This window comes from Netta rufina, assembly GCF_964035555.1.
Source record: "Netta rufina genome assembly, chromosome: 3".
NCBI lineage: Eukaryota > Metazoa > Chordata > Aves > Anseriformes > Anatidae > Netta > Netta rufina.
The window spans coordinates 71,094,062-71,109,113 of record NC_140125.1 but is presented as its reverse complement, the minus strand read 5'-3'; the positions used below and the strand labels follow the sequence as shown (position 1 = coordinate 71,109,113).

General features: G+C 36.5%; 1 protein-coding gene across 3 annotated transcripts in view; it reads left to right on the top strand.

Moving 5' to 3' along the window:
* HACE1 (HECT domain and ankyrin repeat containing E3 ubiquitin protein ligase 1) overlaps positions 1-15,052 on the top strand; it is a 48,881-nt gene that overhangs the window by 26,853 nt on the left and 6,976 nt on the right. For all 3 annotated transcript variants that reach the window (XM_084283307.1, XM_084283306.1, XM_084283308.1), the window contains 8 exons: positions 2,549-2,617; positions 3,055-3,142; positions 4,216-4,327; positions 4,427-4,524; positions 4,715-4,802; positions 5,909-6,058; positions 9,989-10,185; positions 14,782-14,913. In XM_084283307.1, coding sequence (XP_084139433.1) covers positions 2,549-2,617; positions 3,055-3,142; positions 4,216-4,327; positions 4,427-4,524; positions 4,715-4,802; positions 5,909-6,058; positions 9,989-10,185; positions 14,782-14,913 — 934 coding nt within the window. The remainder of the gene's footprint in view (positions 1-2,548; positions 2,618-3,054; positions 3,143-4,215; positions 4,328-4,426; positions 4,525-4,714; positions 4,803-5,908; positions 6,059-9,988; positions 10,186-14,781; positions 14,914-15,052) is intronic.

Here is a 15,052-nt window from a genome sequence, read left to right as displayed (position 1 = left end):
GTTTATAATAAGCAGCCCTTCATCTCTAACACTGGCTTGGAATTCTGCAACACGTTGGCAAATGTTATATTGTGTGGAGCAAACATCACAGCTTATGTAAGTTTGATACCATCAGTGTCTGGTTTAAAAGGAAAAAAAAAAAGTAGTGTCTACTGTAGCTGAGGTCTTAGTCTGTCCAGGTTAGTTAGGGATTATATTTGTCAAGTGAATGAAAACATCCTTTGACCCTCTTGAGTGGAGGAGTAGGAAGGTGTGGAGGTGTGATCAGCTACCTGAGGAATCTTGAAGTGAGGTACCTGCAACATGACAACTCTTGGTTATTGCCTGCTGCTAAAAGGATTTTACTTTCTCTGCCACATGTAGTGAAATAAAAGTTTTCAAATCAGCCAGTGCTGTCTGTCTGGTGTATGCCCTTCCGTGGGCATTCTGGAAGATGCTCTGGAAATTGCACATTTAAGGAACAGCTCAGTGCTTTGACTTCTAATTTTACTCCACCTTAAATAAGAAACTGCTTGTAATCTATTTCTGTTGACATCTCTATCAAACTGTACTAAGATAAAATGACAATAAAGGCTTATTTATGACAGCCAAATGAAAAGCAGAAACGTTTATGGAAGTGAATAAATACATTTTTTCCCCTTGATTTATCTGTTTATACCAAGATTAAATTTGAGGCTGTCTTCCTGTACCTTGCTGACTTGCTAATGGGCTTTGCCCACTAGTTCTGTCCCTCTGTGTGCTTTACACTCAGATTAGAGAAAAACATGAATGCTATGTAGGCTTAATTGAGAGTTGTTATTCATAGAAGCCAGGAGAATAAGAACTGTTTCAGTGACTGATTGATAACTGGGATGACTCCTTGGGATGCAGGAAAGTAAGGTAGAGCACACCAAAATTCTGAGTTTCTTTAGGGTTTTTCAGAACTTTGTAGGGAAGCGTAGAAGTGTGAGAATTATTCTGCTTTACTGAAGTTTTCATAGTAATAGGACTAAATGGCACAACACTGCAAGTCGTTCCTGCTGTCATCTTCAAATAACTTTTGAAATTCCAACAAATGACTTTTTCAGATAGAAAATGGCTCTATTGTTAAGTTCGAGCGTCTTGTTTTAATCGAGGAGAATAAACAGAGTCCATAGTTTTCCATTGTTCTTAATATTCATAAAATAAAGAAGACATTTCATGCTTAAATGGAAAATTAGCTGGCTGACGAGTTACTGAATGTAAATAGAGGGTTAGCACTTGAGCTTTGAAAGCATTAGAAACATTAAGGTTATTTTCTTGTTATGATTGCTTTGCTGGTGCTATTGAATCTAGGCATTCTTTGTCAGTATACTGAAAAGTAATGTTTTCAGCATCAAACCCTAAGAATGCATGCAAAGTTTTTCCTCTTTGTAAATTGCATCTCAACCATAAATCGCCATACAGGCTGTAAAGAGAGTTCATCTCCTTTCAGGGAAGACCCCTCTCTTAGTTGTTCAATACTTTCAGACCATCTCTCAGACCAGAAGTGGTGTCTGTAAAATGTTTGTCTCTGCCTGGAAGATTTTCTTTACTTGTTTGTTGTTTGTTTGTTTTTTTGGAGTTAGGGGAGAGTTGTGGTGAGTTTTGTTTTTTCAAAACAGGATAAGGGAGAAAAGGAAAATAGCTCTTTTTTTTTTTAATACAAATGAGCTGCTCGTTTTATCTTAATTGATGTGTGGAACAGTTATTTTCAGACTTTTTGGTTTAGTAGTCAATTTTTTTAATAACTTGCGGAGCTCTAGTAATTTTTCAGAGGTTTTCTAGGATTGCTATCTTGTACTTCTTAAAGCGCCATTTTTCACAACCTTTCTAGGCACTGGATGGATGAGAGGGTTTTAGCCTTGGTTGCAAGTATTCGTTAGCTCATGCACACACTAAAGGACCTAATTAAGTATTTCTTTCTGAAAAGCACAGAACACAGATGTAAACAAATGGTGTAAAGTTTGCAACCAAGTTCTCCAAACATAGGAGGAGAAAATAAACTCCTTTACTAGTGTACAAGATGCTTACATGGCAAGCAGTTTTATTCCCTTAAGAAACCATTAAACTCCACCTTGCCCCCCATTATTAATGAGTCCACTGTAATTTTATTTCTTCCTGGCTCTTTTCCTCATTTACTATAATTACAAGGTGTGTGGTGGGAGTTTTACCCAATGAACAAGAATATAGAACAATGTATAATGTGTATTGTGCATATAATATTAGTCCTTCCATATATGTTTCAATACAACATTTCCCTTGTTGTACTGAAAGCTGGAATGATTCAATGCAAAGCTGTGCATCTCCATTACTTTGAACTTTGTATTTGGCAGGTTGCTTGATTGTCTTGATCATTGGCATTTTTGCCTTTTCCATTGGTTTATGATATCTTAATGCTGCCGAGTATTTAATTTAATGATTGACTAGTTAAAACCATCAGTTTTTATTTGCATAGCATTTTATTAAAAAGGAGAATGCAACACTGTATGTAATTCAAATTCTTCTCAATTTCTCTAAACAGAAGTATCTTATGATTTTCTTTGAACAGGATGACATCGCCTCGCTTTATAGAATTTGTTTGTAAGCATGATGATGTCCTTAAGTGTTTTGTTAACCGGTAAGTTTCAAGGAATGGAGAGTTTCTTTTTTTGTGTGTGTCCAAAGTATTTCAAACTTCATAATCAAATTATTTCTTCCTCTTTGTTCCAAATAAAGTCTTCTATTTCGAGGCAGATAAAAACTTTGATTCTTCCTCATGTATTTTATGACTTCTTAGAGAAGTCACCATCTTAGCACACTTGGCTGTTCTCAGTTTCTCAGGGACTACCCAGTTTATAACCATGTCTTCTATTTGGAGAGCTGCTTGTATCCTCCGTGTACAGAGGATGAGGTAGTACAAGTCATTTGGAAACAAGAAAACATTACAAGATAGTCTATTGGAACTGTTCTATAGGACTAGTTGCATTGGCTCTTTATGTAGACTTAATGTATCATGAAGCATTATTATTAGATCTCTGACTAATAGGCTTCTAACCTCAAGTATTTTTCTTTCAGAAATCCCAAAATAATTTTTGATCACTTCCATTTCCTTCTCGAGTGTCCTGAACTAATGTCCAGATTTATGCACATCATAAAGGCTCAGGTAAATGTCAATAGATATTTAGTTAAAATTTCTGTGAATATAAAGAGAGTAATTTGGTTTAAAAACAAGTAAATACATCCACTTGGGGGGGATGGAAGAACAAAATGTGGCCTCCAGTGCTTCTGAATCTGGGATGCTGAAAGATCAGATTAAATAGACATGGGGCATACAGACTTCTCTACTTTAAATTCTTAAAAATTTATGTGCAAGTTCATTTTAGATTACCAGTGTTAAATGTGTCTCAAAAGTCCAATTTGTACATAAATTTCATAATAGAAAGTTACCTTCACTTAATTACATCTAATAAATTGAGCTTTAAAACACTCTTCTTTAAGTGACTTCAATTTTGAGACAAACCACAGGGTGAATACACCATTATTAGTTGATTATGCCATAATTAATTAGTGGCAGCTCCTTCAGTGAAAAATGTTGTACTGTTGCACTTCGTACTGTTTCATTGGTTAATTGTGGATGTTTGTTTTTTTTGTTTGTTTTTTTTTTTTTTTAAGTAAAATATTGATGTATTGATAACCTAAATTCACTTTTTGGTTTAATGTGGGAAAGTTTTGTGGTCTTTTTCTTAGGGGCTTTGTAGTCTGACAGCCACTTCTGTATAGCTGATGGTCCAGTCTTTCTGCATCCCAGATTTCAGCAAGCACTTGGCCTTTCTTCAGCAAGTCTAGTCCTTTCCACTTCCCAAAAAACTGTATGGCTTATTAAGGTAGTACTGAGGAACTCTCTGCACATCTCAGAATGCATCAATGGTGTGCATAACCATTTTCACAGAATCACAGGATGGCTGTGGTGGGAAAGGGCCTCTGGAGTTGAGGCTATCTGGTCCAACCCTCTGCTCAAGCAGGGACACCCAGAGCTGCTTGCCCAGGACCATTTCTAGGTGGTTTTTGAGCATCTCCACAGCCTCTCAGGGCAACCTGTACCAGTGCTCTGTCACTCATGCAGTAAAAAGTCCTTCCTGATGCGTAGATGGAATGGTGTTTTCTAGCTGTGCTTAGGAGGTAGGAATTATGCATTTGAATGCATCTGTGTAATGTGGTTTATCTCTTGTTTTGCAGCCATTTAAAGATCGCTGTGAATGGTTCTATGAACATCTGCATTCGGGGCAGCCAGATTCAGACATGGTGCACAGGCCTGTCAATGAAAATGACATCCTTCTGGTTCACAGAGGTATTGTGCTAGAAACAGAGTAGTGTCTCTTAAAAAATACAGAAATATATTGAAATAAAATGAATTAAGACATAAAATTAATTGGCTCTTTGTATTCAGATTCTATTTTTAGGAGTAGCTGTGAAGTTGTCTCTAAAGCAAATTGTGCAAAACTAAAGCAAGGGATTGCTGTGCGATTTCATGGAGAAGAGGGCATGGTAGGTAAAATGTCATGGTTTTCCTTTATTGCTATATATGGCAATACTAATTTTGTTTTTCAAGAGTATTGTTTTGAATTAAATCCATGCTCAAAATAACTTTTATGCTTTATTAAGAAATGTAGTTACCTAGCTTAACTACCCAGTGGAAGTTCTAGATACTAATATATTTTATTTTTTTGACACGCAGGGGCAGGGTGTGGTGCGTGAGTGGTTTGATATTTTATCCAGTGAAATAGTTAACCCAGATTATGCCTTATTTACCCAGTCAGCTGATGGTATGTCCTTTTTTTCTCTGATTTTAGAGCATCTTTCATAAAAGCATCTTAATAATGTGAGACTCACTTAATTGATTGCAGGATGTAACATTGCTACTTAAAAAAAAAAAAAAAGTGAGACTGACAGAATTGTTTTCATATATAGAGAAATGATCTGTTCAACATACATTTTTATAAATAGGAATGATTTTTAATTTGAGGATTCCATAATTTTGCTCTTCTTTCACAAGAGGACAGTGAGTTGTTAGTTTTAATGAGTCCATGCTGTTTAATGATTCCATTCTATTTCTGCCTGGTATTAGAGGGACATAACACTTTGATAGCAGTATAGAAAATGTTTTCCTTTCTCTTGCAGTTGTAACGAAACTGTGGAGATATTACTTTATTTCTTTTTAGAACCACAAAGTCAAGCAGTTTACTTTTGTGGTAAAACCAGATGTTGATCTCCATGCATCTACCTTTTATTTGACTTTTTGTCTTTTGGGTGCTTCATGCACAGCAAATCTTTATCGATAAAAGATTTCACATCAGCAGCAGTGATAAATGTTTTGCTCTCTACCTTACAGAGTCTTAGGAAGTGGTAAGGGTATCAGTCAACTGCAGAAGCATAGATCAGTTTCTGAAAGTTAAAAGTTCAGGGATGTCTCTTCCAAGGAGACCAGGACAGGATGATCTCTTGTCTGCATCTGGCTGGAGCCAGGTGGAAGAAAGTGAATATAGTCTGATCCTTTGTTTGAGCACGTGTACAAATTGGTAAAAGTGTGGGCCATTAGAGTGAGCAAAAAATGCATGTAAAAATACAACAAGATGGAAGACAAGTTTAGCAGATCGTGACTGTTATCCTTGTGCTGATGATAATTAATTCAGTGTTGCCTTGGAGAGTGGCTAAGCAGTGTCATTGTGACAGTATGATGGCATTGCATTCTAATACATTTCCTTCTGATGTCTTTTTGACAAACAAACAAACAAAAAACCCCACCAATTTTCCAGAACTGCAAAATAAAACTTTGTGCTTTTAGATGGTTAGCTTATTCAACAAATATAAACTTCAGTTTAATAATAACGATGATGATGATGAAGAAACGAGTAATGTTTTTATTTTACAGGAACGACTTTCCAGCCAAACAGCAACTCTTCTGTAAATCCAGATCATTTGAACTACTTCCGTTTTGCAGGCCAGATTCTGGGACTAGCTCTGAATCACAGGCAGTTGGTGAACATTTACTTCACAAGGTCATTCTACAAACATATTCTTGGTATGGTTTTATTTTAATCCTGTTTATTAGTCATAACAATCATCTGAGCAGTAAACTTCCTTTTTAACTTGTGTGTGTGTGCTTGAAAGTGGAAAAAGTCTTGGAAATAAATAAAAGTTTTGCTAATCTTTTATGAACATCAGAGTTACAGCATGATATGGCAGTGATTGCTATTTCAGTCTGAGCCTCTCATGAACTGCCACAGCATGCAAAATTTCCTTTCTCTTTAAGTGCTATTCCTTAATCTCCTTTGGAGGTGTAAGATAGTGTGGTGTTTTACTTTTCGTGAAGAACGTGGATAAAGAGTCTTGCTTTTCCTCAAGAGCCACTCTTTAAGTCTTAGCAAGGCTTTCAAGGGATTGGATCTCAGTCCGTTTTTTTTTTTTTAATATATTTATAATCTCTCTGTTTATCTGCAGTCTTTTTTCTTGATGTTTGCTGAGTCTGGAACAGATCAAGGAGTTTCAGATTTACTGTTTCTCTTCCGTGAAAGTGTTCAGGTAACAGTGTTGCAGTCTCGTGATGCAGCTGCAGTCATTTTTGTCAAGATCTTGCATAAGACTAGGGATATGTTTACTTGCCTCCCTCAGCACTGCTTTCTGCTGTGGGACAGTGACTCTTGTACTGGGCAAGAAGAGATGAAGGACACCAGTATGAAGCAGCACTACATTGGCAGTGACCCATCAGGATCCCGTAGTCATTGATCCTTCATGTAAGAGAAGGGTTCCAAAGCAGACATTTCTTTGTGTAACACAACTTGGCACTGACTTAAGAGTTGGCCTCTCATCAAGAGATTTCTCTGTATGAGCAGAAGAACGATCACAGCCTAATCTTTATGTGATGTATTCACAAATGAAAGTATTTTTTTTGCTGTTTACTTACACGCTTTTAGAATAGTCAAGTGTTGCTCTTGTGACCTCTTTTGGAGATGACTGCTAATTAATTTTGGTTCTTTTGTAGTTTGAATTCTCATTACATACTAGGTTTTGTGGTATCTGAATTAACAAGATGGTGCACTGTTTCCTTTTTTTTTTTTTTTTTTTTTTCATTTTGCTAAAACAACCTATTCTTATTTTCCCCATTTAAAGATGTCTGCCACTTCTGAAATTTAAGGCTGTCACCTCCGGTTACCAGATATGTTCTTTTGCTTCTTACTCACGTCGCAGAATGATATTTTTGCTGAAGTGAGAAATCAGCACAATATGTAAATCAGCAGTTGGCAGCTGAGAGGAAAGAGGGTGTGTCTTCTAACAGAGCATATCACCATTCCAAACCAAACATTAGTGATTAGTCTCTGTTAATAAGATCTCTCTCTGTTAATAAGTCCCTCTTAATAAGGCCTTGCTGTTTTGTTGAGCAGACATCCTGGAATTCTCCAGAGGTTTGTGTACATTCAGTTTGTTTTCTTTATTTTTTGATTCAGGCTCAGCTATGGATTATACTTACTGTTGTTCACGCCAAATATAAGTTACCAGGTTTCAGACATAGTAGAGGTTCCCTTCAGCTATCTGTGAGGCCCTGAGTAACCGAATATTAGATCTCCTCTTGAAGCCCGAGACCAGTTTCCTTCCTTTGGTTTCTTACCGTACACTGACATCCTTGATTTTTACTTGCTTTTCCTGATGATAGCACTGAATCCACTTGTTGTGTGGTAAGACCTCTACCCAAGGAGTACTATGAACTTTCAAAGGAACTCTTCTCTCTCTGTGTCTAGAGAAGGTGTGAAGTGGAATTGCTGTGAGTAGAAGCTGAAACCTACATGAACAAATGTGGCCTGCTTTTTGAGACTTAGCACCTTTTTTCACCCTGATGAGATCTTTACACAATAGCTTGTAGGCAAGGAGAGATCTCCAGCTTCAGTGATAACCCAGCTAATGTGGTTTATAACTTTACATATGTCGTTGGTGCAATTTCTGTTTGAGAACTTAAACATTACTTTCTAGCTTCTTTTGCTTATAAGGATTGCACTCTACTACAGATCTAGAACTAAGGCAGAAATATAGGCAGAAATTATTAAGGCCTCTTAGGTTTCCTGTTCTGTGTCTATATGCTCCCTACTTAAATGGGAAGAGAAGATAGTTTCACTAGTGTTGTTATCCAGTTACTTTGTTGTTTCTCTAAGGAGAGAGCTCCATTTCCTTTTTGGAAGAGAAACTTCCATATCCAGCCTATGAAGACACATAGGAACCTAACTGGTAAATTCCTAACCGTGCTATCTCCTGGTAGAATCAAGTATATTAAGAAATACCCTGTGAAGTATTATGAGCAAAAGTGAAAATTATTTTCTGGGTCAGTGGACTTTGAGTTAGGGACCTTATAAATCCTTGAATGCTTAATGCACGTATCTCAGGGGGACTAGAATCTTGTCCTGATGAAACTGATGGAGTTTCTTTATAGCTGTCTGACTTGAGTCTTTATTGATTGGTAAAATATCTGTCAAGCAGTTGAGGGAGCTTAGTGCTTTGGTATCACAACTTGCTGACTACGAGTGTAGTTTCCTCTTGACACTGTAATTTTTTTTTTTGTCTAAAGGAGTCTGATTCCTGCTTTTCAGTCTGTTTTGTTACCCATGGTTTGCTTATGTTCCCCAGAGATGATATTATTTTCACATTTCATATGTGAAATGCACATATGCTTAATAATAGGGAAAAGTGAAAGTCCTTTAGAAACTACTAGACAGCCATTTAGAAGCTACTAGACAGCTATTAAACTTTTTTTTTTTTTGAGAGATAACAGTGAAAATCCATTAGTAAATTATCTGCCCATCTCTTAAACTGGAGTGCTGTAAAGTTTTATCAGAAAAAAACAATGCCTTACTGTTCTTGTGTGCAACATTTCAGCACAAGTCAGAACTTCCAGTGAAATCCTGTAACATGGTTTTTGCATTTACATGTTTGCACCAGCTGTTAACCTTTGACTTATGTGTAATTGTTGTGGGTGCTGCTTCTGCTGCCCATAGCATGTGAAGACCTCTACTGATAGAACATTTGTGTAACGCTTCACAAATGGATGGAAAGTGGTGAAGCAGAGGGAGTACTTCCCAGTAATTTGCTTTTCTCTTTACCTACTAATACCTGCACCCCCTAACCTCTTTCCAAGTATTTATCTATCTTGATAGTTATCTAAACTATCTGCCTTCATAAAGGCATTTGGATTTGCTTTCTTGTGTAGTGAAGAGGCAGTTCTTTGGTGCAAACTTAGGCAACTTGTTCTGGACATGTTTGCTCAAATTTGTTCTTGAGTGCTGTGTTTGTGAAGGGCATATAAATAGGCAGTTTCCATACTTGGTTCGAAACCAAACTTCTAGCAGCTCTGAATTTATTTATTTTTTTTATAATCGAAAAAATAAAATTTATTTGCTTCTCACTGACTTGCAAATTCAGCTTGAAAACGTGAAATTTCTGTAAATATTTTTTTTTTCTCAACTGAATAGTAGATCTCATAGCAAAGGATTAAAAAGAAAGCTGAAGGGTGAAAAAATTTTCAAAATACAGAAAGATTGTCTTTTTTTCCAGATCCTTTTCTGGGAGGAAAAGATAATGTATAGCAAAACATTATGTTTGAGTTTCTAGAAGTCGCATAGAAAACTTGAGTTTATTTAGGGTAATGTATTTAACCTTGTATGTTCTGTATGGTTAGATGTTTCTACTGATGTCCATTAGTTATGTAAAATTGTGCAAACTGTTGTTGCCTGAATGGTATGCCATTTGCTTCACTGGAAAGAGAAACATACAGAGGAAACTTTAATGCTTTTAAAATGTAGTAAGTGCAGGTCTGTTACAGTTAATGGTGAATCCCTTTTCCCTGTTTCTAATACTGCATTATTCTGGTTCCTCTCTAGAGGGCAATCTTCTACCATAAATTAAGTTAGAATACCTTTCACTTTATCCTATTTATTTGGAGGATTTGTCTTTATTTTTTTTTTTCTAGGTATACCTGTAAATTATCAGGATGTAGCATCTATTGATCCAGAGTATGCGAAGAACTTGCAGTGGATTTTAGATAATGATATCAGTGATCTGGGTTTAGAGCTGACCTTCTCTGTTGAAACTGATGTGTTTGGAGCAATGGAAGAAGTGCCGTTAAAGCCAGGGGGTGCAAGTATACTTGTTACACAGGAAAACAAGGTGAGTATACAGGTTTAGTCAGAAGCTGACAGTATAAGAAAAATAATTGGACTGACTTTCTGAATAACTGGAAACATAAATGATACACCACTTTTGAAGGAAGTACATAAAAAAGTTGCCAACATGTTTTATCCCCCTTTTTCTAGCTTAATGTGTTATCGAAGTAGTAATCTCCATTAAGTGTTCAGCTTTGATATTCTTCTTTCTGTCAGAACTCTCAGAAGGAAAATAAAGTGTTTATTTCAAAAAATTCAGATATGGGTAAATAGCAGGAGAGTAAAACTATAACAATTGCTTTAAAAAAATAAAACCACAGGTAACATCGCAAAGCATCCTGCCTGCTAGGGCAGTCTATGGCCCTAGATTGCAGTGCAGTAATATACAGAATAACTGGCAGAGTAAAAAGCTGCAGGAAGCTTTTCAGCCATTTGCAATTTTCTTGGAATGTATCTGTATCAGTAGTATATATCTACTTATTTTTTTTAATATAGTTTAATAGTAACAGCTTGGAAAGCCCTTGAATTCTCTGCAGCTTTAACTCAAAAACAAAAATGGGAAAACACAGCCAGATTTTGACTCGTAGAAAATGAAGATGGACATTATTCTAATTGAAATCTGCAGCTCGTAACTAGGTATTTTTGAGTAACCAAAGCAGTGTCATGCGTAAACCTGTATTTTTTTTTTGTATCATTGATTCTTCTGTTCCTTGTCTGTTTTGTGTGTTGGTTTTCTTAAGTGTGGATCTAGTCTAACTTGCTTTGTGTATGCAGTATTCCTGCAGCTTCATCGCTAGCATAGACAGCTGTCGTAATGGTACATGACCACTTGGTGTCAGCATTTGTTCTAACAAAATTTTAGTTTCTTTTGGTGCAATTGGCACTGGCTTCTTGTGTTCTTAATCCTCATTTTCATTAAGGCAGAGTGCCATCGCAATAACTGAAATACATGTTATTAGCCTGATTCTGCGCTGTCTCCTGCAATATAATCATTCATGAAAGAGTAAAGATGATAAAACAAGTCTAATTGTGAAGGGAGTGGATGATTAATTTCTTTATTACCTATCAGAGGAAGCAAAGATGTTGATTCTTGTTTCTGGTCTTAATTTCAGTATATAAAACAGATGTACTTGAAATAAATTGTGGTTTCGTAACAACCATTTAAAAACCAGTTGGCAGCTATCAGTTAGCATGAAATTAGAAGTTTGCCTACGCGAGGATATCCTCAGACATCTTTAGCTCACGTTGTTCCCTTAACTTCTGCCTGGGCAACACTGTGTAGAACAGATGCACCCATGCTAGCTCATCAGCCTTCCTCTGGGGTGACAGGAGGGGACTAGAGTTTGTGTAGCTTTTATTTGAAGGGTGGTAAAAAAAACAGCTAGCTGTTAGGGTGGCTCTTAAACTGTTAATATTCATTGATTTTTGAATTTGCAGGCTGCAAAATGTAAAGTCAACAAACATCTGTAAGAATGACACTGTCTCTATACTGCTGATTTTGACACAACGAACTGAGTTGTTGAAAATTGTAGATCTGTGTTTTAGTGGGTTTTAGTGCTGTTGGGAAATTTTTTTTGGATTTCTCTAACGTGCAGCTCTAGTAGGTTAAACAGAAAAGAGTATCCTCTGATTTATGCATCTCTCTTTTCTGCAACAGATATCTTTTTCTTGTGCCTTTACTTGAGGAATAAAAGACTTCTGTTTAAAACTCATTGTATTCGCAATACCTCTGGGAGAAGGAAATATAGCTCCTAAAATAACTTGCTGTGTATGCACACCAGCAGATTACCTGTTTGAAGACAGCATATTTTTAAAGGAAATTGAACAAATCTTTATTCCTTAAAAATAAATTAAAAAACAGCAACAAATAAAAAAGCCGATAAAAAAAAAAACAAACCCAAAGCAACAGAAACCACAATCCATTTCCCTCTTACTGAAAAGCAAAAAAAAAAAAAAAAAAAAAAGCCACCAGCCCCATTGAGAAGTGGTAATAACAGCTGTTTGTAAGAAGCTGTTTTCTTTGAGCGAACAAATTTTCTCTTTTTACATCAACTGTCTAATAGGTGAATGCTTGTGGGTTTGTGCAATGTAAATGTTCCAATCTTACAATTGGACTGTCTGTGTAGTTCCAGATGAAGTATCCATTATAGCAGTGGTTCAACTGCCTTTTATCATGATAATGGGGAGACCTCAAACAGAAGTCTTGCTTTTTCGAGTACCTTGCTATATGTTTTTCTTTGTTCTTTGCTGTATATGTTCCTGCAGCTTTCGACTTACTTTTTAGGAAAAATGAGAGAGAGACAAAGTATGACCATATGTTGTTTTTAAAAGTAGTCCAAAACTCCACAGTCATATGGCTTCGGGACTTGTGTGTCTGTGACCTGGCTGTGCTGTTAGGCAAAAAAAACAAAAAAACAAAAAAACACAACTTTTTCAAACAGTGTTAGAATATGGCTGCCCCCTAAACCTGAACATCATAATGGACATTGATCATAGCCTCACCCCAGTGTTTGGGGTTGTGAAATCAGGGAGGTGTGATCTTTGCTTGCTTCACCTCAAAGGAAAGTACAAAACGAGCCCTTACCCAAGCTAGACGTTTTTGTCAGATTTGTGATGTGCATCTTGCTGAATGCAGAATGAGTTGTACCTTTTATGCACTGTGGAGGACTGTGCATGAAATTCTGGAGGTATTTGTTTTTTTAATGTGTTCCTAAGGCTTCTAAGAGGGAATAAAATGCAAATGAAGTGAACAGAGGGAAAAACAAATTGACCATTTTTTTTTCTATCATACATTACGTAAATTTTATAGTAAAGGTCTCGCAGCATGCACCAGTTCTGATAGTCAATACGCGCTGCTGTACCAGGCTGTTTAAAGATTTCTTGTTATACCTAAAGCATAGCAACCGTTTTTCATAATGCAAGTGTTTAATGTAAATATATTTGTAATGCAGAAAATAGGTACTTAGGTATGTAATCATTTTTTCTAATGGATTTTTCAAAATAAGATTGTGAAATTTTCTCCCTACAACCCTGCTTTCTCAATAGCCTAACATAAGTAACAGAGACTTAAAAACAAATATTTCTGATCTGATCATTGAAGACCATTGTTTACACTGCTTTTAATCCTAGCTAATGTTTCTTATTTCTTCCCAGAGCTATAAAATGTAGATGCAGAGGCTGACTTTGGTCTAGTGCAGTTAATCTCCTTTGGCTGCTCATCTAATTCGTTAGAAAAGGGAGGTACTAAAAGCAACCCAGGGAGATTGCTAGATTGAAACTAGATATTTGGGAACAGCTTGGCAGTTGAAGACATGCTTAGGTATGTCTTCATAAATTAATTGTCCTCTCACTCTAATAAAATGTTATTAATGCATTTAAAAATATCTTCCAACCGTGAGGCAGTTGACTAACCCCTGTATACTTTGGGAATGTAAGGAGCTGTCTTTGCTGCTGCCTTTGTTTGTTTGTTTTTTTATTCAGAAAGGGAGGAGAGAAAGAATACTTACCTGGGCTTTTGTGCAGGTTCAAAGCCCAAACGTTAATCAAAGTTTTTTTTTAATTTAAAAATCCACGTGGTGTTTTTGTAAGGTTGTTGTCTTGAAGCATGATGATGGTTAAGATGGTTTAATTGGGAGGTATATTTTATGATTCCATTATTAGAAATCACAATTAGGAAGTAAAAGCATTACTTTGAAACTGTATACTTCAAATAATCCAGGAATAGATTTCTATTTGAGGACAAATTTTCTTTTCTGGAGTAAAGAAACTTTATTAGACTTGCAAAGTTCTGTCAAGTTAAATGAGATGTGTTTGTACAGCTTTAATGCAGGCACTTTTAAGTCTGTCTTTTTCTAAAAGCCTTCCTTTTAACTGCCTCCTAGGCTTTTGTGTTTTCAACAGCCGAGCCCTAGTGGATTCCTTTTCAAACTGGAGTCCTTTAAAGGGGACAGAGTACCCAAATCTCTCAAGCGTGCAAACTATTTTATCGTCTTTTTGCATGTTTACCGTATAAATGCTTTTGTTTTTTCCCCTTTTTTAAAAACTGAGAAGACTTTTAAGACCTTACAAAAAAAAAAAAAGGGGGGGGGGGGGTGTGGTGAAGGGTTTATTACAACAAAATTTGCAGGGGTAGTTAGTATATTCAGTTAGGCTTCCAGAGACAGTGGGAACGCAAGCAAGCCCTTTTGGCTCACAAATGTTGCTTTGGAATTTTACTTTTTTTCTGAGTTCAGTTGGCTTAACTGTGCAACAACAAATGCCAGTGGTGGCTGTATTAGATGCAGGCACGACAAACCAAGTTCTATTCATTTCCTTGGGCTTGATCCAGGTCTGTTTTGACTGGCTTCTGAACCCTGCTTTTTGGGAATTGTCTTGGTGGAAGGAAGGAAGGGAAATAGCAGAAAGGGCTCTGGATTCTGAAGGGTCTTCTGAATTATCTCAGGTGGCTTCAGTGGGTGGAAAGTTCATAGGGGGACTCTTAACACCTTACAGTAGATAATATTTGTGATGTATGGAGGACTGCATTTATGCGTATTTGTGTATGCGTGAGCATGATGTATTTTTGCTGTTGTATGTCTTAGTGTCATTTTCTTAATTACAGGCTGAGTATGTCCAGCTTGTCACTGAACTTAGAATGACAAGAGCTATTCAACCTCAGATAAATGCCTTTTTACAAGGTTTCCATATGTTCATTCCACCGTCTTTGATTCAGCTGTTTGATGAATATGAACTGGTAAGCAGATACGCCTGTACTTTGTTCAGCACCCTTCATCAGTAATGTAATGATGTAGAAGTAAAGCTCAGTACCCACAAAATATTAATCGTGTATCTTTCATTTCAGTCTTTCTTTGTGCATCAATCAATGGGGTTTT